General features: G+C 42.9%; 1 protein-coding gene across 2 annotated transcripts in view; it reads right to left on the bottom strand.

The window, feature by feature from the left end:
• The window catches only part of LOC115117282 (beta-galactoside alpha-2,6-sialyltransferase 2-like), a 64,614-nt gene that overhangs the window by 15,709 nt on the left and 22,477 nt on the right, over positions 1 to 26,428 (bottom strand). For both annotated transcript variants that reach the window (XR_010463609.1, XM_029645784.2), the window contains exons 2-3: positions 2,546 to 2,602; positions 1,253 to 2,399 (exon numbers count right to left, since the gene is read on the bottom strand). Coding sequence is in view for 1 of the 2 variants with exons in the window: in XM_029645784.2 (XP_029501644.2) it covers positions 1,253 to 2,318 (1,066 nt within the window). In the remaining variant the exon portion in view is untranslated. The remainder of the gene's footprint in view (positions 1 to 1,252; positions 2,400 to 2,545; positions 2,603 to 26,428) is intronic.

The raw sequence follows: 26,428 nt of genomic DNA, 5'->3' as shown, positions 1-26,428 counted from the left end.
ACGCCATCTTGTGCTCTGGTTAGGAAAAGGTGTAATTTTCACCATTTGGATACACCTATCAGATACCATCTTGGAGACACCTTTCTGATCTACACAAAGGCCTAAGCTAAGGTATAGCTGAGGGGTGGGGGTCTATTTGGAATTCAGAAGGAGAGTGTATGGATAGGGGGGGTGGATGTGGAGAGATATGGCGGGAGAGAGCAGTGAGGCGATGAGACGACTAAACCGTAGAAGGCCGTTGAGGATGTTATTCAGCCAATTCACCACACGGTGGCAGCGAAACATTAGCCTGGTACAGATGTCCAACGACAGATTCACAAACCTCTCATCTTATTGATTCTAATGTCAAACATACATTCATATGCTTGTACACACACTTTGACGTGAAGGAAAGGATGGGAAGACAGGAAGGTATTTCCAGAAACACCTCAGCATTGGACAGATGAGGAGTATCTAAGTGAGATCAATATGGTTTGATTTCCTGCTAATCTATACAATTAAACAAGTGAGCCATCTGTCCCCGAGTTCACACTCTCCCCATGCCCACATAGAGCCGCCAACGCAGAGAACAGAAGACACACACACACAAAGACAAGCTGCAATGCAGTCAACCAAAGTATTCTAGAGATACAGTATATAGAAGATCTCCAAATTAACTGCTCTAGACCCTTCGGGAAATATGACATGCCAATTCCCTTTCAGCCAATCATAGAAATTGTTACTACTGGGTGATAGATGTCTCCTACTTGGTGTGTGAGACAGTTTAGAGCCCAAGACCAAATGTCACGTCACTGTGCTACAGTAAGCTAACACTAGGCTGTGGGGCGAATTGGGAAGTCGATAGCGTTACACGACAAATTTACTTCCCAATCAATGCTGTGGATGTCGCTTCGTAAAGAGACATTCTCCCCTCACATAAACAGACTGGGTTGTCACGGAGAAATCTGCTCAGGATCAATGCTGTATTTCACACTCTGACAGACACACAGTTACATATAGGCAAGACCAGGGTTCTATTTATCAGGGCATTAGGTAAAACAGAAAACAAAGGTGTTTTTTTTTCAATTTACTGTACCAATAAAAGCATCAAGTTTCAGCCATCGTATCCCAGTTCTCCTTCAATCCCTTCATCCCATTTAATCTGCATACCTCCCTCCCTCCCCCTGCCCTCCATCTCCTTTTCTTCCTTCCCTCTCCCCTCCTCTACCATCCCCTGTCCACTCCCCTCTCTACCCCTCTAGCCTTCACTCACCGATCTCCTTCCCCAGGCCTGAGTGCAGAATAGCCCCAGCAGAGGTCACCACAGCACAGCTCCTGAAGCCCCTCTGGCCCCCCTGTCTGTAGAGCTGCTCCAGGGCCAGGCGTGGCACCAGATGGGCCCAGCCCAGCGAGGAGAAGGGCTGCTCGGACCCGTCCAGTGTTCTCAGCCTGGCCTGATCCTTCAGCTCACACAGCAGTTCCCTGGAGCTCTGGGCGGCCCGTCTGCGTCCTTTATAGGTCACGTGGTGTTTGTTGGCACTCAGGTAGTCACGCATAGCGCGCTGCAGCCGCGGGGACAGCATTCCAGAGGAAACACTTCCCCGCCAAAGTCGCTGCACCACCGAGGCCGACTTGGAGAAGTAGTACTCCTCTAAATCCTCCTCTTTTCCCCACCCATCTCTCTTCCCCCTACGCCCCCACACTGTGGTCCTCCTCCTGTGGCTGTTATTCGTCTGAACTCCCTCCTCCTCCCCCTCTTCATCCTCACGTGAGGATCTGCGCTTGGTTCGGTTGGGCCCCCACTCAGTATCGGAGGGGGTCCAGGCGGTTCTCTCACGGCTGCGGGTCACCGCCTGGTCGGAGTGGGAACCCACGTTCTCCGTGCCAAAGGAGGACCATGCAGCCAGGGTCTGGGGGTCCAGGTAGTCCTGCTGCTGTCGGCTGCCCCCCACGCCCTCCTGGCTGGTCCCGTAGGGACCGCTGTCTGAGCTCTGGCTCAGCTCCAGGCCAGGCTCTGAGGTGGTGGAAGTGGGGCTAGGCTCTGCTTCGGAGTCTGGGTAATGGTTAGAGTTAGGGTCTGGGTAGATGGTGGTAAAGGTGGTGTAGGCGGGTTCGGGTCGGGAGCCCATGACGGAGTGGTGCTGCTGGTGGGAGGCGGCTTGGATGGAGGACAAGCGCCGCGTGTCGGGATGCTGGGAGAGCGAGGAGCCAGCAGAGGACAGGGCCTCGTTGTCCACGCGGGCATCTAGGAAGTAGGATAGCAGAACCAGGAAGAGGAGGGCCCATGCCAACATGCCCACAAACACCAGCCTCCGCCACTGACGCATACTGGACTTCATCTCCTCACACACACACCTATACGAACACCAGGCCGGCTCCAATCAGCAGTCAGGTCTCAGCTGAGAGGACAGCCAGAGGGCCTGCAGGGGTGAGAGGTCAAAGGTGACAGTCTTAACCTAAAGTGGACCTGAGGGTTTTGATTTTGGTTAAAAGGATACATCCCGTCTTTTCAAAAGGTTTTTGTATTGGTGTGTGTGTTTATCTTATTGTCTTTTCCAAGACTTACCTCGCCTGGTGCCCCTATTTCTTTTAGTCCATGTGTCTTCTAGGATAGAACGGGACCCTGAGAAATAAAAAAGGTACAAATTAGGTAGGACAACACACACACACCAAGATTAAATTAACTTGCCTGACACCTCAATGATACAGTTCTAGCAACCCTGTATTGCCTCTATTGTTTGAACAAATCTCTAGAGATGGGTGGGGGGCTCCGAGCTGAAGAGGAGCGGTCTCAGGGGAGTCCCTGTGGTTGTCCTGACCTCCAGACGTCCCACACTGGGAAGCCAAGATAAACCACTGGGCTAAACGGAGTCAGGAAAGGAGGTCAGGCTGGGTTGTGGCCCAAGGGAGGACAGAGAGAGGAAAAGGTACATGCACACCCTGGAATATGAAATCCAAGGGAAAGGATATAACACAGAGGGAAAGAAGAAACACATCCATATCAAAAACTACTCAAAGAGCGGAAACCTATGCAAATGGCATCTTATCACAAGCTCGGGGCAGTATATGTGATAACATTTCATTTGCATACGTTTTGATTTTGAGTGTAGTTTTTTTTTTATTGAAGTGGGAATGTGTGTCTTCCCTCCCACTCTCTCTCTGAGGGTTTACAACCCTGCCCACAAGAGCTGTGAGTGCTGTGAGTCTCTGTGGTGCAGCTCAGACCTTTCAGGTTAGAGGCCAACCTGTGTAAATGTGCCATCTGACCTCCGGGGCAGTAACAACAGTGAGAACCAGCCTTCATTAAGACTCAGCCAGACAAAAACAAAAAGGTTCCTCATGGCAAAGTCATCCTGTGTGCTCCACTGGGGCCCGATGTGTGGGAGTGATAAACATGAACAAATCCCTGTGTGTTTGTGTCGAAGGGAGAGCATTTCACATGGCAGCAATCAGGACCTGTGCATCAGTAACTTCAGTCAAACACCACAAATGTGTACCACAGATTGAAAGACAGGAGGGCAAGGGAAAGAGAGAGACAGTGAATGATATAATTGTATACCGTAAAGATGGAAAAGAGAGACATAAAAATGTATGAAGCAGATGACAGAGAGACAGAGTGGAAGTGTGAAGGGGAGAGAGGGAAACTGTGATGCATAGAAATGTAGAGAGTGAGTAAGAGACAGAGACAGGAAGCAGGGAGAGAATGGGTGGTCTTTGTCATCTTGTGGTGGAGAAGAGTAAGACTGATGGGTAAGGGAGGAGAGAGAGGAGTTGGAGGAGAAAGTGGGGGAAGAGCAGGAGGAAAAGGACAACGAGGAGACTGAGTTAAGCGTTAGCAGGCCGTTACCCCTAGGAGGTTCATTACGTGGTCGTGGTTTTACATGGCAGAGAAAACCACACACACAGAGAGAGAGCTGTGCTAGTTCTATTGTACAATGTGCCCTCTAGATACAAAGAGCTTTTGAACAATGGAAGAGGGGATGAAAAAGGAGGAATGTCAATGTGGCTTTGATTGGATTGTTGCCGGGAAGGTTGTTTATGACAATTTGCAAAGGAAGACAGAATTAATCTACCTGTTGGAGACCGATGGCTTAAACATTCACACTTAATACAATGTATACTGAACAAAAATATAAAAACGCAAAATGCAACAATTTCAAAGGTTTTACTGAGTTACAGTTCATATAAGGAAATGAGCAAATTAAAATAAATAAATTAGGCTTTGATCTATGGATTGCACATGACTGGACAGGGGTGCAGCCATGGTGGTCCTTGGAGGGCATATGCCCACCCACTTGGCAGCCAGGACCACCCACTGCAGAGCCAGGCCCATCCAATCAGAAATGTTTTCCCCCACAAAGGGCTTTATTACAGACAGAAATACTCCTCGGTTTCATCAGCTGTCTGAGTGGCTGGTCTCAGACGATCCCGCAGGTGATGAAGCTGCATGTGGAGGTCCTGAACTGGTCTGCAGATGCGAGGCCGGTTGGACATACTGCCAAATTCTCTAAAATGATGTTGGAGGCGGCTTATGGTCGAGAATTTAACTATAAATTCCCTGGCAACAGCTCTGTTGGACATTCCTGCAGTCAGCATGCCAATTGCACGCTCCCTCAAAACTTGAGACATCTGTGGCATTGTGTTGTGTGACAAAACTGCACATTTTAAAACTGGCCTTTTATTGTCCCCAGCACAAGATGCACCTGTGTAATGATCATACTGTTTAATCAGCTTCTTGATATGCCACACCTGTCAGGTGGATGGATTATCTTGGCAAATGAGAAAAGATCACTAACGGGGATATAAACAAATATGCCAACAAAATTTGAGCTAAATAAACTTTTTGTGCGTTTTTATTTCAGCTCATGAGGCACGGGACCAACACTTAACATGTTGTGTTTCTTTTTGTTCAGTATGTATGCATGATATACTGTATTAGCCTATTCATTATTTCTGTATATAAACATCAATACAAGCCAAGTGGGTCCCAAATGTTGTATGCAGAAAACATTTCAAAAAGTTTAACTGCAACCAAAACACTAATTTTTGCGACCCTTAGACTTGACAGTATGAGTTTCTGTGTCTTCCCAGAGCATTGCCGTAGATGTTCCCATACTGGCTGTTACCATGTAATATTGGTGTTAAAGATTTCTAGTTTAAGAGTCAAGTGAGAAAGACAAGCTACTGTAACTAAAAAAATAATACTTCTGGAGAAGTCATCAGGCTTTCCCAAAAAACCTTTAAACCAATTAAACTGTTGAGTGCAAAGTAGGCTTACCTGGCAGAATATCATGATGATTTGCATCAATCGCGAGGGTATTTGTCTTGCAAAACTCTGCCATCACATGTAGTTTACACAGCACATTGTACAGTACAGGGCTAGCCAAACACAGTCTCTTGCTAGGCACGCAATTTAATTCAATTAAAAGGGTGATTGAGAGTGAAACCCTGAAAAAAAAACTGGAAAACTGAATTCACCAAAAGATAAAACTGACTTTTAGATCCCTACAATTGCAGAGTGAATGTTAAAACTTGCTAACAATAACACCATTTTTGAGAATCCGCAAACATTTTTTCCCCCTCCAAACAATCAATGTAAATAAGATAGTCAAGTTAAAATGTATTTGTGTATTAACGGTAGGCTATATTCTACTTGCACGGCCCGCAAATGAAAAATAACATTTAAGGTGAGGCACCACAGGCTGAAATGAAATTTGTTCATGAATTTATCTATTGAGATTTTGGGGTATATTGTCCTCTTAATAGTAGTACAAATAAGGGGCAAAAAAATGCATTTTGACCACATTCAAATGGACATAAATCCATCATTTCAAAGCTCACTACATGTAAATCATACATCATTTAAAAGCCCAATTCATAGAGAATGTTACAAACTGGACTATATGTAGTAACTTACTTTGAAGGGATAGTGATTGGGTCGAAATATGAATTTGATGAACGGTAGGTTTAATTCGTTGTAGGCTACTCCTCTTTAACTGCCATTTCCTGAAAGTCGCTGTTCTCACATGCCAACACATTTTTCTCAGCTTCAGAAGCATTTGCATTCACCAACATTGTGTGGTTATTCTTACATACAGTATATCCTCCAGACTTATATACCAGGGAATTGTTTATTTTTTGCGAAAATATTATTCTAGATGACATTTTTTCTTGGAAAATATGCACTAAACAGATGCAGTTTATGTACATGTCTTTAGTATTTTACAGATAGAAAGATAGAGTAGATTGTGAACAAACTGGACTATACAAGTCTGATGCTGGAGTGTCTTAACAAAGTGAAACCAAAATGTTTAAAGGCTAACTTCATCTAGTGCCAAGAAAAATGGAATTGGGGTATATGAAATATGTGTATATTTAATGATATATTGCCTAAATTGTACATTTTAAAACAACATTTAAAAAAAGTTGTAATACAAAAAAAGTATTATATTGGTGTCTAAAAGTTAATTGTGATTAAGGGAGAAAAAAATACTCCATTAGGATGTGGTGCCTTGCCTTAAATGATGCCACTGGCAAATTTACCTGAATGTCAAGCCCTGCAAGGACGCACATTTAAAAAAAGATGTCTAGTCATTATTAGCCTGGTTCTATATGGAATGCACGTACATCGGTCAGGTCATTAAATTGGTGCGACCAAATCATGTGCTGATGCCATAAGCTGAAAAAGTTGGTAGCCCCAGTGCCACCAGTGGAAAAAGTTAGTCTAGAGCCCTGTAACATGGATTATAATATTTTCTCTGAGTGGCAATCCTCCCTCATCAGTGAGTGTATCTATCCTATGCTGAGTGGGTAGCGGGAGATATGCGGTGATTTATAAATTAGTGAAAAAAATAATAATTAGTTCTCAGGAGGTTCGGGTTTCTCATTAAAAACACAAACTTCAACCAGACAGGAAGGAGAGGAAGAAAGAAGTGTACAAGAGTGTAATGTATGAGTGAGTTCAGTAGTAGAGGGGTAAAGAGAGACCAAAATACTTTCCAGTGGAGTATAATTCCTTCTACCATCTACAGGGATGGGCAACATTGATGGGGGACACAAAAGAATCTGAAATGATCATGAGGGGGACACAGATGCCTGCGGGTCTGCGTTTTACTGCTTATTTCCTGCAATTCTACACATTTTCCCATAGGGTGGAGAGAAATGTTTGCCGTTTTTTAATATGATATTTGAGTGAGCCCTGACCAACAAAATCAATTGTGGCCTCCCAGGCGGTAATTAGACCATGATAACAAGTTCAGATTGCTACATTAGCTTTGTGACCAGCTATCAAAAAAATGCTAGCTGACATGGGCTAACACGAAAAACTGATGATGCCGAGTGCCTTCAAAAGGGGGGCCGCGGGCCATCAGTTGCTCGTCCCTGATGTACACCAATGGGACAACCCTAAAACCTGCATGTATGTACTGTACACACAGGTAAAGCATTTTGTTCCTCAAACATAATTAAGTGTTCCAGAGTGGTATACATGGTGTTCTGTCCAAAACATCAAGTCCTCTCTTCTCGAAGCATGTTGTTGGATGCTTAATTCCTAATCCACTCCTAGCCTCTATCAGCTAGCCCATTCCTGTTGATCAAAGAGGATCCGGTCTGTTTAAACAATAAGGTCATTTCTTCACCTTGTCTTTTAATATACCGGGTGAAATGTCACCATATCACTTACAATTCATATGCAATTGTTTCAAATCTACAGCAGCATTCTCACCATTCATAAAGGCCCTATAGATCTATACACTCAAGACTATCTGTTGTAGTCTATACACTATACAATCATTGAGAGAAAAAGAGAGAGACTGAGTTAGCCTAAGCATTAGCAGGCCCTTTACCCTGAGGAGGTTCATTATGTGGTCATGAATTTACATGGCAGAGAAAACCACATACTGAGAGAGAAAGGGGGCGGAGGAAGAGTTCTAGCTCTATTGTAAAATGTGTCCTCTAGGTACACAACACAGAGCTTTTGAACAGTGGAAGAGGTGATGAAAAGAGGAAGAATAACAGCCAGTAAGACTGGGAAAAAAGAGAGATAAAATGATCGGAGAAGGAGAATGGGGAGGGAGGTGTAGTGCAGAACCATGTAACACAGCGCAAATACTCTATAATTCATAATCTCTGCAGCCTAAGTCTAACACATACACAAGCTGCCCTCAGGAAGTCTGATCAAACAGAAGACCGACGGACGAGGATCTCAGTTGGCGTGCTGTTTGATAAGACTAAAACCTTCCCGATCTCATGTAGAGAATCATGAAATATAACTATAACTAAAGCCAGATAGAGCCCTAAGGAAAAAAATATGGGAAATGAAAGACAAATAATTTAGTTTACAGTCCTACTTAAACCCCACAGCTGCTAAAGCTAAACTGTGAACCCTAACCCAATCAACACATTCTCTTAATGCATTATTTGTATATACACATCAGCATATTTGTCACTTGGATAAGGCTGTCAAAACATCAATTGACTCAGTGTGCACTTCATTGAACTTTCGGAACTATCCTATTGGTTCCATTATGTCAGGCAGCAAGGCTAAATAAAGCACACCTTAAGTATGGAAAACCAAAATACTATTTCGACCCAGGTCTGAACAGCCAGTGTCATAAGAGCTGCTACTGAAACCAAAGAGCGTTCTACAACCAATTGCGGCCTTGAACTAAAACTATTATGCGGTCTATGGCACTGAATCTCAGTGCTAGAGGCGTCACTACAGACCTGGTTCGATTCCAGGCGGCATCACAACTGGCTGTGATTGGGAGTCCCACAGGGCGGTGCACAATTCGCCCAGCGTCGTCCAGGTTAGGGCTTAGCCAGGGTAGGCCGTCATTGTAAATAAGAATTGGTTCTTAACTGACTTGCCTAGTTAACTAAAATAAAAATATAAATACAAATCTTTCGTCTTTTCCTTCAATTCGCAAGAGGCTGAATGTATCTCAATGAAGAAAGCATCCGAGCGGGCGAAACAGCCCCCCTCTGTCTCTGTAGACCATCTGATGCAGTCTGGTCCTAAAGAGTATGACATTGTTGCTGCCCGTAGCATTGAATGCAAGGGAAGAAAGCGAGCATTTGGTCTCCCATGATCATTTTTTTCTATAAAATATTAGCCAATCAGCGTCGAGCTAAACTGAGTGAGCTAAACTGTGAATGGTCCTGGTGCACCAAACAAAAGTGTTAAGGGAAGCCAGTTTGGATTTGGCTTCACTCCAATCACTTCGAGAGCATACGTCATTGACAGAAATTCGTAATGCATCTCAATGTAATGTTGTCCTTCAGTGGCTAGCTAACTAAAATGGTCCCTTTCCCAAATTAGCTATGGATGGAGATATGGATTTGTGGTTTTACTTAATTCTCCATCCTGGCCAATGATTATAATGGCGATTCTGATCCAACCATAAATTCATATATTTTTGTGCTCCTGGCCTGAGAGGATGGAAGTTCAATATGTAGAAGGCTAATGTTAACTAGCTAAAGTTGGCCATGAAATTAAACATTTTAGCCAGGTAGGATGGCTAAAGGAGGATGGCATTTCTCTACAAGTAGGGTGAGTAAACACGTTTTTTCTACTTGCACAAATGCGCGCACACACACACACAAACAAACAAACAGAACCAGGGACCGACACATTCAGATTAGGTTGCTTGGATTAAAATGTTTTTAGTATCTTTTAGTTGTCACTGTACTAGACTAAACATGGGTGATTTAATAATGTTGGAAAACGGTGAAATGGTGCTTGAATAGTGGAGGCAGCTCCTGTTTTCTTTGCAACTTCAATAGTTGTTTAGTGGTCCAAAAATGTCAGAAACACTAACTTGCTTGACCAGTAGGTCATGTAACTCTTTGTTACATGCAATAATGTTTTGTGGAGGTTGCTCTCCAGTGTTGTGATAAAAAAATAAGAAGGTGTGGTTGAATTTATTCTGCCACTGTCTTCTTATTGTCTCGGCCTTAGTTCATATGCCTTGTGACCGTGATATATAGACCTAACAGGTTATAGAGCAAAGAAAGCAATCATCACAATACATAGGTTGTTATATGCCCCCCCCCCCCCGGCTTGGCTTGCCCACTGATTTTACACAAGCACCACTACTGCTTTCATTAGACCAAAGTCATTTATACGAGTATCAATTCCCTCACAGTTTATGACAGCAGAGCAGACACCCGAGCCGCTCGGATATGACAAAATCACAGTGAGAAAAAAGGATGGAATAAATCCTCAGAGGAAGAGGAGAGACAAATATGGTGGTGGGGAGAGAAAGGGAGTAAAGAGAGCAAGAAAATGAAAGAGGAAAGAGAGGAAGAGACGCAGATAAAGGGCAAGATGCACAGGAAGAATAACAATCAATGAGCTCATATCATGCTTGCCAGACCATATGAACAGTGGATCCCTCTCCACGTTCTTCCTGTGTAGAGCCTGCATCCCTGCCCCTCACCTACAGGTTCACCCTGCTCCACTCGCAGGGGTCAGAGAGGTGATATTTTCAATGGAAGCAAATTAATCATAGTGGGTAGAACAAGCAAGAAGGTGGACAGAGCCAAGCGAGATCCTATTGGCACCTTCTAGAATTTATTTGCATATGTCCGTTAGGGAAATTCACAGAGCCTACTCTGTGAATTGCACATGTGCAATAACTCAATTCACTCTTGCACTCCTAAACTTGGCAATTTTTACAAACAGTGGCAAAGGGTCTACAAAACGTAGTCCACTGTTACAGATTCTAGTTTTGGAAACAGAAAAATGTATTGATATCAAATGTTTAAATCGAGGAACATTTTTTGCAGAATGTAGGTCAAAATCCATCTGGCTTCCTCTCTTCACCATATTTGGTAGGGAGTGGAAACGCCAATACATCTGGTGAAATATCTGGCTCATTGTTCCATCTGTGATATTAATCTCTAATGACACCTAATACTGTAGCTAATAACAGTTAGTCTGCAAGTGAAGGGAAAGGCTAGCTCAGAAGGTTGCTTTGCTACCCCCTAGTTTGGCCTGGAGATATTCAGGAATATTCTTGAATTAAATATAACATAACTGAAACGTAAACACGTTAAAAGGGATTCCATCATCTCTAGGATCGAGTTTGATCTGAGTTGGCAACCCTGCTAGCGCCTATTAGCATCAAAAATGAATATAGCTGCCACAGGATAGCACAGGACTAGGGCTGGGCCATCTGACCAAAAATCATATCTCCATTTATATTTACATTTTCACTTTCTCGACAGAAGCTTTGTTGCACCATTAAAAAAAGGTCAATACACTATTTCAAACAGTCGGGAATAATCTAATTAATTCAGGCCTTGTGAAATTATACATAGGCTAATATAAAAGTCTTCCGCAACCATAAGACCAACCATAATAATAATCATTTTATTAAAATAATTTAACCTTTTTTTGCAATAATCACTGATATTGCTTTCAAGTCTGTCTATGAACATACCCATTGTTACAAATGTAACAAACGATACACATCCACTAATAATTACTAACTTCTTATAGCAGGCTTTACGGAAAATGAACACCGGTCTCATAAACAATCTCTCAAGCACACCAGCCCCACATGCTAGTGAGTAGCCAGCTAATCTTTAAAGTCTAACCAACTTGGATCAATTTGCTTGCTAACAAGGTCAAACTGTTGCACTGCTATGAATAGACCCTTCTGTCCGTCTCCAACTGTTTGAACTACATAAGCCTGCTCACTTTGTTTAGATGTTGAAATCAAGTGTCAAGAGGGCTCCCGAGTGGCGCAGCATCACAGTGCTTGAGCAGTCACTACAGACCCTGGTTTGATCCCGTGCTGTATCACAACCGGCCGTGATCGGGATTCGCGTAGGGTGGTGCACAACTGGCCAAGCGTCGTCTGGGTAAGGGGAGGGTTTGGCCGGGGTAGGCCGTCATTGTAAATAAGAATTTGTCCTTAACGACTTGCCGAGTTAAATAAGAAATATTCCAAATTTAAAGTGGCCTGCCTACCTGTATAAGAAGCATACTTCTTAGAACTAGAAGGAGTTGCCAATTCCTTATAAATGTATTTCTATGCTCATTGCGCATTTATAAAACAAAACAGACCAACAGCTAGCACATAACAATATGTGGCTAATATGCTGCTAATAGTACGTGGTATGAAACTCACGTGCACACTCTCTCCCTGAACCCCCTCCCTCCAGACTGTTCAGGCAAAAAGAGAGACCAACAGAGAGATGGACAAGAAGAGAGAAAGACAGAGAGCGAGACTAGGGCTGTGAAGGTCAACTACCGGTAGATGGCTATATTTGCTTGCCACCTATAGTGTTGATGACAGTAGTCCAACTGACAACATCAAGCTTTTTCCAAAAGCCTAATCTCTGATGAAGCAAGCTAAATTAGACATTTGCTTAGCTAGCTAGCTAGCTACATGCAAAATGCATCGGCTACCCTCAGAAATCTGAAAATACATGATCAATTGATATTTACTGATCATGAAAAGCATGCAGTTACTTCTGTATAACAGAGGTAAATGTGGAATAGATCGGAAACGTGTAACTCTGACTACGCTCTTCAAAAAGGTGATGATATTACATCCAAAAGAGATAACAATCCCTTGAAAATGGCACAGTTGTCAATGGTTTTAGTGGAGTTGGGGGTCTCCAAATCGAACGCTCTGCACCGTATTATTGATAACGACCTAGGTTCCAAGCCTGTTCTATTCATTCTATTTCTGTGTGCTGCTGCATTGATGGGGGTGTTGAGAGTCCATGTTACAGCAGAAACAGTTCCACAAAAAAATTATCAAACCGTTATGACCATCTTCATCCATAACGGTTACACAGTTAATACTAATTGTGCCAGCCCTAAGATAGAGAGAGCCAGTCAGCCAGGAAAGAGACATGACGCAGAGAGAGATGAAGGTATAAAGAGAAAGAGATAAAAGGAGGAGACGCAGGAGGAGAAAGACGTGAGGAGAAAGAAAGATAAGAGCTAAAGGAGGAAGAGAGGAATGCTGGGGGATGGAGAGCGGCAGATCTCTCTGATGGAGTGAGGGATATGTTGTTCATATTTCCTCCTTGTCCTCTGACCTAAAACACAGGAGGGTAAATCCTTCCCACACACTCCACCAAAACCTTAATCCAGCAGCATAGCCAACAGTAATGTTATTTCCTTACATTCGGTCTTCCTCCCTTACCTTATTACTTCCTCGCCACCTCCCTACTTTGTGTGTAGAGATATGCCTACGAGTGTGTGTGCCAGCAGTAGATCCAGTCTCCTTGTGGCTAGTACCTAGTACGTGGAGCTGAGCTCACACTGCAGGCCACAGAGACCCACAGATCATTCCAGCCATCCCACCACCTGCCACTCAAACACAGCGCACAGCCTGGTGATCAAACAGGCCCATAATTACTGGCAACCTGGACAAAGATGAGCAAAACAAATACTAAAATAAATAATACAAATACTCAACTATTGTCTCCTCCGAAAAATTGAGAAATGATATTATAATGATTAAATTGCTCAGAGAAAAATGTTTGTTTAACAAGCAATATAAGGGTAAAAGGGTCAAAATGATTGCCGCCCGTTACCACTACTCCCTCCTCCCCTCTGCGAGGATAACACGGAGGTCATTTTCATGTAAAAAAGGACCCATGAAGTTCATAGCCACAAAATCTGAATTTTGCAATGGCCATCTCAGTCTCAGGACTTGAACCCCATTGAAAACATGTGGTTTGAATTGAAGAGGGCAGTCCATACGTGGAAGGATATCAAGGATCTGGAAAGATTCTGTTTGGAGGTACAGTCTAAGATCACTCCCAACATGTTCTCCAAGCTCATAAAATATTTTAGAAAAAGGCTCAGTGTCATTTACTCGAAAGGTGAAGGTGCTAGAGTGAAAACAGGGGTAGCAATAATTTTTTTAACTTGTTAAACAAAGTATATTTTCCTGTATTAGTATAAAATAATTTCCCTTTTTTAAGCATATAGCTCAGTATTTGTACTTATTATATACAGTACAGTCTTTTCTGCTCATCTTTATTATATAAGTGTGCCAATAATGATTGGACCTAATGTACACACACTCAATAACACACACAGAGAATGCAGCGCATGCTTACTCGCTCTCTCACTTTCAAAACACACACAAGCACATCCATGTGGTTACCCATGGGGTTTCAGAGAAGCCCATTGACCACCTAAGATAATGAGCTGATCCATTGAAGTTATTGTGGTATTATGATCTCTGTTTAAACCCCCTCCATTTCTATCCCCCAGGCCATTCTCTTACCAAATCAACACATTGTTAGTGGGTGACGTGAGTTTGCCCCCCATACTGTACAATGGTAAGCATTTTGAACAACCTGGAAAGTGTAATAATAATGATCATCGCCTCCCGGGTGGCGCAGTGGTTAAGGGTGCTGTAGTACAGCGCCAGCTGTGCCATCAGAGACTCTGGGTTCGCGCCCAGGCTCTGTCGTAACCGGCCGCGAGGTCCATGGGGCGACGCACAATTGGCCTAGCATCGTCCGGGTTAGGGAGGGCTTGGTCGGTAGGGATGTCCTTGTCTCATCGCACACCAGCGACTCCTGTGGCGGGCCGGGCGCAGTGCGTGCTAACCAAGGTTGCCAGGTGCACAGTGTTTCCTCCGACACATTGGTGCGGCTGGCTTCCGGGTTGGATGCGCGCTGTGTTAAGAAGCAGTGCGGCTAGGTTGGGTTGTGTATCGGAGGACGCATGACTATCAACCTTCGTCTCTCCCGAGCTGTACGGGAGTTGTAGCGATGAGACAAGATAGTAGCTACTACAACAATTGGACACCACGAAATTGGGGAGAAAAATGGGGAAAAATTCAAAAAAATAAATAAAATAAAATAAATAATAATCATCAACAACCAGAATGGCAGTGTCAGCATTAGCAGTGCTAAAATACTCTCAAATGCATATCATTATGCTAGTACTGAGCATTTCCATCTAAAAAAAGGACCCATGAGCATGTGAAGTTCATCGGAGCATGGTGTTAAATGAAAAATGTTTTTATTAAGGGGCCATTACATTTTCCAACCATTTTTAAACAAAGGCTTTGATTTCTGGTCAAACAGATGGAAAAGGGGTCTTAGAAAACATCTAGCAGACAAAGACGTAAGGTAGTAGAAACACAAATAAAATAGCAACGCATATTTAGTTTGAGAAATTATTTGCCTCGTGCGTTGTAATTCCGTTACCAAATACCCACAAATCTTTAAGTATTTTCTAATTTCTCTCCCTCATGAGGGAGAATAATGAAAAGTTCACAGAAGTAACAAAGTTAGATGTACATATTAGTTTGTGTTTTTACTGATAACAAATTGTATGTAAACGTCTGACGCACTGGGAATGTGATGAAAGAAATTAAAGCATTCTGTCGACTATTATTCTGACATTTCACATTCTTAAAATAAAAGTGGTGATCCTAACTGTCTGGAATTGTGAAAAACTGAGTTTAAATGTATTTGGCTAAGGTGCATGTAGACTTCCGACATCAACTGTATATGTCAGGGGTCAAAGAAGGGTGAAGAGGAAATAGGTGTGTGGAAAATTACTGTGAGAGAAAAGTTGAACAGATGACCCAGGTCTGTTGAATAAGGTGAACAGGAGGTCACTGATGAACAATCATGGAGAAGTGACTGCGAAGACAACAGCACAATAGTTGCACCACTACTCTTGCCCTGACAGGCAGTAAAAATCGTTGTTTGATCATAGGCAAAATTTATTTGCAGCTGTATGACACTGTGGGTGAATAAACTTGGAGCGAGATTTTTTTAGTTTCTCTGTTCAGAACCTAACACCGCCAATATCCAGCAACTTCGCACAGCCAATGACGCGTGGGATAACATTCCACAATCAGACTATGTGAAGGAGATGTCTCCCCAGACACCGACTAGTTTTCTGATCCAGTCCCCTACTTTTTTTTAAGGCATCCATTTTCCCAGTCATGTGAAATCCATAGATTAGGGCCTAATTAATTACATTTGATTTATTATCTTATATGAACTGTAACTCAGTAAAATCCCTGAAATAGTTGTTTATATTTTTGTTCAGTGTACTAATTTTAAGGGTGATAACATTTAAATGTTATAAACTTAGCATTCTATTTATCATTATAAATTACCAGAATTGTTGTTCATATTGCCCAGCTCTAGTACAGACTTCCTGTAATTATGAGTGGAGGACGTTTCATTTAGACGAAAGGAAAGGGGATACCTAGTCAGTTGCACAACTGAATGTATTCAACTGAAATGTGTTTTCTGCATTTAACCCAACCCCTCAATAAAAAAATGGAGTTAGAGAGAGGAAGAGACCTTGATGCCTCCATAGTACATGACTAATGTGTCAACCATGCAGTGTGGATGATGTCTTGTTTAAACGCACACACACACACCCATTTATCAGTCAGCAGAGGTCCTGTTTGCCAGGTATTTTTCACTGCCAGGCTGTAGCTCTGCTGATTCACTGCATTGACTCATTGGATTGATTAATAAGCCTTGCTCAAGAGACGTTTCTCTCATCATGGGAAAGTACACCGTCAAGAGTGCCAATACACCAGAAAAGGTTGGTGGGAGAAGCTATAGGAGTATGGGCTCATTGTAATTTGTTTTAATTTTTTTTTTATTTCACCTTTATTTAACCAGGTAAGCAAGTTGAGAACAAGTTCTCATTTACAATTGCGACCTGGCCAAGATAAAGCAAAGCAGTTCGACACATACAACGACACAGAGTTACACATGGAGTAAAACAAACATACAGTCAATAATACAGTAAAAAAAAACAAGTCTATATACAATGTGAGCAAATTAGGTGAGAAGGGAGGTAAAGGCAAAAAAGGCCATGGTGGCAAAGTAAATACAATATAGCAAGTAAAACACTGGAATGGTAGTTTTGCAATGGAAGAATGTGCAAAGTAGAAATAAAAATAATGGGGTGCAAAGGAGCAAAATAAATAAATAAATTAAATACAGTTGGGAAAGAGGTAGTTGTTTGGGCTAAATTATAGGTGGGCTATGTACAGGTGCAGTAATCTGTAAGATGCTCTGACAGTTGGTGCTTAAAGCTAGTGAGGGAGATAAGTGTTTCCAATTTAAGAGATTTTTGTAGTTCGTTCCAGTCATTGGCAGCAGAGAACTGGAAGGGAGGCGGCCAAAGAAAGAATTGGTTTTGGGGGTGACTAGAGAGATATACCTGCTGGAGCGTGTGCTACAGGTGGGAGATGCTATGGTGACCAGCGAGCTGAGATAAGGGGGACTTTACCTAGCAGGGTCTTGTAGATGACATGGAGCCAGTGGGTTTGGCGACGAGTATGAAGCGAGGGCCAGCCAACGAGAGCGTACAGGTCGCAATGGTGGGTAGTATATGGGGCTTTGGTGACAAAACGGATTGCACTGTGATAGACTGCATCCAATTTGTTGAGTAGGGTATTGGAGGCTATTTTGTAAATGACATCGCCAAAGTCGAGGATTGGTAGGATGGTCAATTTTACAAGGGTATGTTTGGCAGCATGAGTGAAGGATGCTTTGTTGCGAAATAGGAAGCCAATTCTAGATTTAACTTTGGATTGGAGATGTTTGATATGGGTCTGGAAGGAGAGTTTACAGTCTAACCAGACACCTAAGTATTTGTAGTTGTCCACGTATTCTAAGTCAGAGCCGTCCAGAGTAGTGATGTTGGACAGGCGGGTAGGTGCAGGTAGCGATCGGTTGAAGAGCATGCATTTAGTTTTACTTGTATTTAAGAGCAATTGGAGGCCACGGAAGGAGAGTTGTATGGCATTGAAGCTTGCCTGGAGGGTTGTTAACACAGTGTCCAAAGAAGGGCCGGAAGTATACAGAATGGTGTCGTCTGCGTAGAGGTGGATCAGAGACTCACCAGCAGCAAGAGCGACCTCATTGATGTATACAGAGAAGAGAGTCGGTCCAAGAATTGAACCCTGTGGCACCCCCATAGAGACTGCCAGAGGTCCGGACAGCAGACCCTCCGATTTGACACACTGAACTCTATCAGAGAAGTAGTTGGTGAACCAGGCGAGGCAATCATTTGAGAAACCAAGGCTGTCGAGTCTGCCGATGAGGATGTGGTGGTTGACAGAGTCGAAAGCCTTGGCCAGATCAATGAATACGGCTGCACAGTAATGTTTCTTATCGATGGCGGTTAAGATATCGTTTAGGACCTTGAGCGTGGCTGAGGTGCACCCATGACCAGCTCTGAAACCAGATTGCATAGTAGAGAAGGTATGGTGAGATTCGAAATGGTCGGTAATCTGTTTGTTGACTTGGCTTTCGAAGACCTTAGAAAGGCATGGTAGGATAGATATAGGTCTGTAGCAGTTTGGGTCAAGAGTGTCCCCCCCTTTGAAGAGGGGGATGACCGCAGCTGCTTTCCAATCTTTGGGAATCTCAGATGACACGAAAGAGAGGTTGAACAGGCTAGTAATAGGGGTGGCAACAATTTCGGCAGATTATTTTAGAAAGAAAGGGTCCAGATTGTCTAGCCCGGCTGATTTGTAGGGGTCCAGATTTTTCAGCTCTTTCAGAACTTCAGCTGAATGGATTTGGGAGAAGGAGAAATGGGGAAGGCTTGGGCGAGTTGCTGTTGGGGGTGCAGTGCTGTTGACCGGGGTAGGAGTTGCCAGGTGGAAAGCATGGCCAGCCGTAGAAAAATGCTTATTGAAATTCTCAATTATGGTGGATTTATCAGTGGTGACAGTGTTTCCTATCTTCAGTGCAGTGGGCAGCTGGGAGGAGGTGTTCTTATTCTCCATGGACTTTACAGTGTCCCAGAACTTTTTAGAGTCAGTGTTGCAGGAAGCAAATTTCTGCTTGAAAAAGCTAGCCTTGGCTTTTCTAACTGCCTGTGTATAACGGTTTCTAGCTTCCCTGAACAGCTGCATATCACGGGGGCTGTTCGATGCTAATGCAGAACGCCATAGGATGTTTTTGTGTTGGTTAAGGGCAGTCAGGTCTGGGGAGAACCAAGGGCTATATCTGTTCCTGGTTCTAATTTTCTTGAATGGGGCATGTTTATTTAAGATTGTTAGGAAGGCATTTTTTTAAAATATCCATGCATCCTCTACTGACGGGATGGCTGGATTGGAATCAAATACAGTGCATTAGGAAAGTATTCAGACCCCTGGACTTTTTCCACATTGTTACGTTACAGCCTTATTCTGAAATGAATTAAATAAAAAATGTTCCTCAATCTTGACACAATACCCCATAATGACAAAGCGAACAGGTTTTTAGAAATGTTTGCTAATGTATTAAAAATAAAAAACAGAAACAGCCTATGTAGATAAGAATTCAGACCCTTCGCTATGAGACTTGAAATTGAGGTCAGAGGCATCCTGTTTCCATTGATCATCATTGAGCGTTTTCCACAATTTGATTGGAGTCCACCTGTGGTAAATTCAATCGATTGGACATTATTTGGAAAGGCACACAGCTGTCTATATAGGGTCCCACAGTTGATAGTGCATGCCAGAGCAAAAACCAAGCCAAGAGGTCGAAGGAATTGTCTGTAGAGCTCAGAGACAGGATTGCGTCAAGGCACAGATCTGGGGAAGGGAAGCAAAACATTTCTGCAGCATTGAAAGTCCCCAAGAACACTGTGGCCTCCATCATTCTTAAATGGAAGAAGATTTGAACCACCAAGACTCTTCCTAGCCTGGCGGAAGCCACTCCTCAGTAAAAGGCACATGGCAGCACAATTGGAGTTTGCCAAAAGGAACCTAAAAGACTCTCAGACCATGAGAAACATGGAGTGAACTACTTGGCACCATCCCTGCGGTTAAACATTAAGGTGGCAGCATCAGGCTGTGGGGATGTTTTTCAGCAGCAGGGAGACTAGTCGAGACCTCCTGGCTTGGTTTTTGCTCTGACATGTACCAGGAACATGCCTCAGGACTACCTGGCATGATGACTCCTTGCTGTCCCCAGTCCATCTGGCCGTGCTGCTGCTCCAGTTTCAACTGTTCTGCCTGCGGCTATGGAACCCTGACCATGCTGTTTTGAACTCTCTAGAGACAGCAGGAGCGGTAGAGATACTCTCAATGATCGGCTATGAAAAGCCAACTGACATTTACTCCTGAGGTGCTGACCTGTTGCACCCTCGACAACTACTGTGATTATTATTATTTGACCATGCTGGTCATTTATGAACATCTTGGCCATGTTCTGTTATAATCTCCACCCGGCACAGCCAGAAGAGGACTAGCCACCCCTCATAGCCTGGTTCCGCTCTAGGTTTCTTCCTAGGTTTTGGCCTTTCTAGGGAGTTTTTCCTAGCCACCGTGCTTCTACACCTGCATTGCTTGCCGTTTGGGGTTTTAGGCTGAGTTTCTGTACAGCACTTTGTGGCATCAGCTGATGGAAGAAGGGCTATATAAATAAATTTGATTTAGTCCGGATTGAGGGAAAGATGAACGGAGTGATTTTTGATGAAGTCCTGAGCACTCTGGAGCAAAGGTTCACCTTCCAATAGGACAACGAGCCAAAGCACACAGCCAAGACAGCGCAGGAGTGGCTTCGAGACAAGTCTCTGAATGTCCTTGAGTGGCTGAGCGAGAGCATGGACTTGAAGCCGATCGAACATCTCTGGAGAGACCTGAAAATAGCTGTGCAGCGAAGCTCCCCATCCAACCTGACAGAGCTTGAGAGGATCTACAGAGAAGGGAGAAACTTCCCAAAAACAGATGTGCCAAGCTTGTAGCGTCATACCCAAGAAGGCCAGAGGCTGTAATCGCTGCCAAAGTCCTTCAAAAAAATAATGAGTAAAGGGTCTGAATACTTACAGTACCAGTCAAAAGTTGACACACCTACTTATTCCTGGGTTTTTCCTTTATTTTTACAATATTTTCAAAGTAGCCGCCCTTCGCCTTGATGACAGCACTCTTGGCATTCTCTCAACCAGCTTCATGAGGTAGTCACCTGGAATGCATTTCAATTAACAGGTGTGCCTTGTTAAAAGTTAGTGGAATTTCTTTCCTTCTTAATGCGTTTGAGTCAATCAGTTGTGTGTTGTGACAAGAAGATAGCCCTATTTGGTAAAAAACCAAGTCCATATTATGGCAAGAACAGCTCAAAAAAGCAAAGAGAAACAACAGTCCATTATTATTTTAAGACATGAAGGTCAGTCAATCCGGAAAATTTCAAGAACTTTGAAAGTTTCTTCAAGTAGTTGCAAAAACCACCAAGTGCTATGATGAAGCTGGCTGTCATGAGGAACGCCACAGGAAAGGAAGACTCAGAGTTACCTCTGCTGCAGAGGACAAGTTCATTAGCCAGCCTCAGAAATTGCAGCCCAAATAAATGCTTCAGAGTTCAAGTAACAGACAAGTCTCAACATCAACTGTTCAGAGGAGACTGCGTGAACAGGCTTTCATGATCGAATTGCTGCAAAGAAACCACTACTAAAAGGACACCAATAATAAGAAGAGACTTGCTTGGGCCAAGAAACACGAGCAATGGACATTAGACCGGTGAAAACCTGTCCTTTGGTCTGATGAGTCCAAATTTGAGATTTTGGGATCCAACTGCCGTGTCTTTATGAGACGCAGAGTAGATGAATGGATGATCTCTGCATGTGTAGTTCCCACCTTGAAGCATGCAGGAGGTGGTGTGATGGTGCTTTGCTGGTGACACTGTCAGTGATTCATTTAGAATTCAAGGCACAGTTAATCAGCAAGCTACTATAGCATTCTGCAGCAATACACCATCCAATCTGGTTTGCACTTAGTGAGACTATAATTTGTTTTTCAACAGGACATTGACCCAAAACACACCTCCAGGCTGTGTAAGAGTTGTTCGACCAAGAAGGAGCATGATGAGTGCTGCATCAGATGATCTGGCCTCCACAATCACCCAACCTCAACCCAAATTAGATGGTTTGGGATGAGTTGGACTGCAGAGTAAAGGAAAAGCAGCAAACAAGTGCTCTGCATATGTGTGAACTCCTTCAAGACTGTTGGAAAAGCATTCCAGGTTAAGCTGGTTGAGAGAATGCCAAGAGTGTGCAAGGGTGGCTACTTTGAAGAAACTAAAATCTATTTTGATTTGTTCATCACTTTTTTGGTTAATACATGATTCTGTGTGTTATTTCATAGTTTTGATGTCTTCACTATTATTCTGCAATACAGAAAATAGTAAAAAAAAATAAAGAAAAACCCTTGAATGAGTAGGTGTGTCCAACGTTTTGACTGGTATTGTATGTTAATGTGATATTTCAGTTATGTATTTTTAATAAAATACCTAAAAACAGTTTTTACTTTGTCATTATGGGATACTGTGTGTAGATAGACGAGTAAAAAAACAAAAATAATTTGATATATTTTAGAATGAGGCTGAAACGTAACAAAATGTTTAAAAAAAAGTATTCCCGAACATGCATACAAACATATGGAAACTATGGTTGGGCAGTATCCAGATTTTCATATCGTCATACTGTCCTTCTCTCATCCAAGGATTTACGATATTACTGGCTTAGTACACAATGAGGCACCCAAAAATATATATATATATTTATTTTTACATTGGCCGTCTATTACCGGAATGCTAACAGAATTAGCAAAGGTAATAGTGAATTTCCATGGAGGCTGCTAGCTAAATATGCTAACGAGCCCAAACGAAAATAAACTAATTGCAAAGACAGGCAATCCAGCTCATGAAGTTATATATATATTAGGTAGGAGCTACCAAAAATGTCATTTTTGGTGAGTTTGGACATTTACAAGCGAATGAAAGATATTGTGCAAATGAACAGTTTTGTTTAGCTAGCTACATGTCTAAACAAAAAGACTCCACTATGCAAGTAACCATCTCACTGTACTGTTTACACCTAACAAGCTAGAAACGAACCAAAAACATTGTTTAGAAAGTTGCTTTTAGTTGCCTGATTTCCTAGATTGACATCTACTAAATTCATTTTTAAGCGGATGGGTTTATTTGTGTTAAAATGCACCTGTTATGATATTTTGGACCCCCAGGCTGACAGGCTGCATTTGAGGCCATGTGCTAAACAGTGAGTATACAAGATTAAGACGTAAGGCTGGTTTATACTACTACTATCGACATGTCTGCATACAGTTGTCGCAGTGACATCATGAACATTCTATTGTTGTCCAACATCAAATTTATCGTTGTCATTATGAAAAAGTAAACACAAAAATGACAGGCTGCATGACATTTGGGTGTTCATACTCTTTCATAACGACAATGATAAATTTGATGTCGGACGACAATAGAATGTCCACAATGTCTGTATACAGTTGTCGCAGTGACATGTCGATTGTAGTAGTATAAACCAGCCTTACATCTTAATCTTTGGTTGTACACTACCATACTCACTGTTTAGCACATGGCCTCAAATGTGAATCCTTAAAGAGATGGGTGGGGCTAATGCTTAAGAGGGTGTGAACGATGCTGAATGGATGTAGAAAAAGAAGAGCTCTCCAGTAGGTGTCCCAAAACATTCAAGGGACATTTTCTCAAAAGTGGGGTTACAAGTTTATCAACTTTCAAAGCAGAATTACTTTCCCCATTTGTTCCTCAAATTGCAGCGTATTATATACAATTTTCTAGCTCCGAGTCTCCACTTTTATCCAATGTAAAAATAAAAAAACATTTAAAATGTTGCTACATAAGACCAAATCACTCAAATCACATAACTAGCAAGTTAAACTTAGGGGTCGCGTAAATGCAGAACTTGTTTTTTTTTTGCAAAAAAATCTAAGCTAAAACGCATAAGAAATATCTCTGCGCTTTGTAAATGCAGCTCTAAAGTGCTTCTTACTGTAGATTTTGTGCTTCAGTTGCACTTCTACACTTGGATAAGAATTCACAAAACAGGCATTCTATCAGCAGACAGCACTCTGACATAGCTACTTTTCTCCTGTCCTTTTCTCAGTGTAGCCAGAATACTTTTCTCCATAAATACTAGTGGTGGAAAGGAAATCGATATTTACATATTGGGATATTATTTCTGAAGATATATAGTAATGACAATAAATCGCAAAATTGTTTTTGCACTAGTTGGCTGTACCTGCACCAAAAACACAAGTATTTTCCTTAATAGCTTGTTCTCCATCTTCTTTTTAAATAGGGAGACAATTTTCAGATGACGCCGGAGGGGGCGGCTGCCGTTTTTATGGCCTCTTAACCAACCGTGCTATCTTGTTTATTTTTTTATTTTTTTTAAAACTTATTTTGTACATAATGTTGCTACTACCGTCTCTTATGACCAAAAATAACTTCTGGACATCAGAACAGCGATTACTCACCTTGAACTGGACAAATAATTTTTCTTTAATGAGTCGGACGAAAGGTATTTACTCCTAAACACCCAAACAAAAGTAGAATCGCTCAATAATAAAGTGGACGAACTACAAGCACGTATATCCTACCAACAGGACATTAAAAACTGTAATACATCTCATGTTTCACCAAGTCGTGGCTGAACGGCGTCACGAATAACATACAGCTGGCGGGTCATACACTGTATCGTCAGGATAGAACAACAGCCTCTGGTAAGGGGCTGCGGTCTCTACGGATATCTATAAACAGCTGGTGCACGATATCTAAAAAAAAGTGTCAAGGTTTTGCTTGCCTGAAGTAGAGTATTTCATGATAGTGTGGGCTACAGCTTATCTACCTAGAGAGTTTATCTGTATTTTTTGTAGCAGTCTACATACCACCACTAAGACCGCACTCAATGAGCTGTATCTGGCCATAAGCAAACAGGAAAACGCTCATCCAGAGGCGGCGCTCCTAGTGGCCGGAGACTTTAATGCAGGGAAACTTAAATCCGTTTTACCTCATTTCTACCAGCATGTTAAATATGCAACCAGAGAAGAACAAAAAGGGGGGGGGGGGGCTCTGGACCACCTTTACTCCACACACAGAGACGTGAACAAAGCTCTCCCTCGCCCTCCATTTGGCAAATCTGACCATAATTTTATCCTCCTGATTCCTGCTTACAAGCAAAATTAAAGCAGGAAACACCAGTGACTGTCAATAAAAAAAGTGGTCATCTGCTTAGCAGATGCTAAGCTACAGGACTGTTTTGCCAGCACAGACTGGAATATGTTCCGGGATTCTTACGATGGCACTGAGGAGTACACAACATCAGTCACTGGATTCATCAATAAGTGCATCGATGAAGTTGTACGTACAGTCACTGTGTGGACACACCAAAACCAGAAGCCATGGATTACAGGCAACATCCTCACTGAGCTAAAAGGTAGAGCTGCCGGTAACAAGGAGTGGTACTCCAACCCCGAAACTTATAAGAAATCCTACTATAACCTCTGATGAACCAAACAGGCTAAGCATCAGTACAGGACTAAGATCAAGTCTTACTACACCGGCTCCGATGCTCATCGTATGTGGCAGGGCTTGCAAACTATTACAGACTACAAAGAGAAGCACAGCTGAGAGCTGCCCAGTGACACGAGCCTACCAGACGAGCTAAATTACTTCTATGTTCGCATCAATGCAAGTAACACTGAAACATGCATGAGAGCATCAGCTGTTCCGGACGACTCTGAGATCACGATCTCCGCAGCTGATGTGAGTAAGCCCTTTAAAACAGATCAAGATTCAGGCCACAGGCCCAGACGGATTACCAGGATGTGGACTCCGAGCATGCGCTGACCAACTGGTAAGTGTCTTCACTGATATTTTCTATCTCTCCCTGTCGGAGTCTGTAATACCAACATATTTCAAGCAGATGACCATAGTCCATGTGCCCAAGAACACTAAGGTAACCTGCCTAAACGACTACCAACCCGTAGCACTCACGTCTGTAGCCATGAAGTGCTTTGAAAGGCTGGTCATGGCTCACAACACCATTATCCCAGAAACCCTATACCCACTCTAATTTGCATACCGCCCCAACAGATCCACAGATGATGCAATCTCTATTGCACTCCACACTGCCCTTTCACAGCTGGACAAAAGGAACACCCATGTGAGAATGCTATTCATTGACTATAGCTCAGCGTTCAACACCATAGTGATAACCTTTGAAGGAACTAAGCGTGACAGGCCGCCCCCAGGTGGTAAGGGTAGGTAACATCACATCCACCACGCTGATCCTCAACACTGGGGCCTCTCAGTGGTGCGTGCTCAGTACCCTCCTGTACTCCCTGTTCACTCATGACTGCACGGCCAGGCACGACTCCAACGCCATCATTAAGTTTGCTGATGACACAACAGTGGTAGGCCTGATCACCGACAAGACAGCCTATAGGGAGGTCAGAGACCTGACCGTGTGGTGCAAGGACAACAACCTCTCCCTCAACGTGATCAAGACAAAAAGAGATGATTGTGGACTACAGGAAAAGGAGGACCGAGCTCGCCCCCATTCTCATCGACAGGGCTGCAGTGGAACAGGTTGAGCGCTTCAAGTTCCTTGCCATCCATATCACCAACAAACTGACATGATCCAAGCACA

Source organism: Oncorhynchus nerka, linkage group LG1 (assembly GCF_034236695.1).
Source record: "Oncorhynchus nerka isolate Pitt River linkage group LG1, Oner_Uvic_2.0, whole genome shotgun sequence".
Lineage (NCBI taxonomy): Eukaryota > Metazoa > Chordata > Actinopteri > Salmoniformes > Salmonidae > Oncorhynchus > Oncorhynchus nerka.
This window is presented reverse-complemented; position numbering and strand designations above follow the sequence as displayed.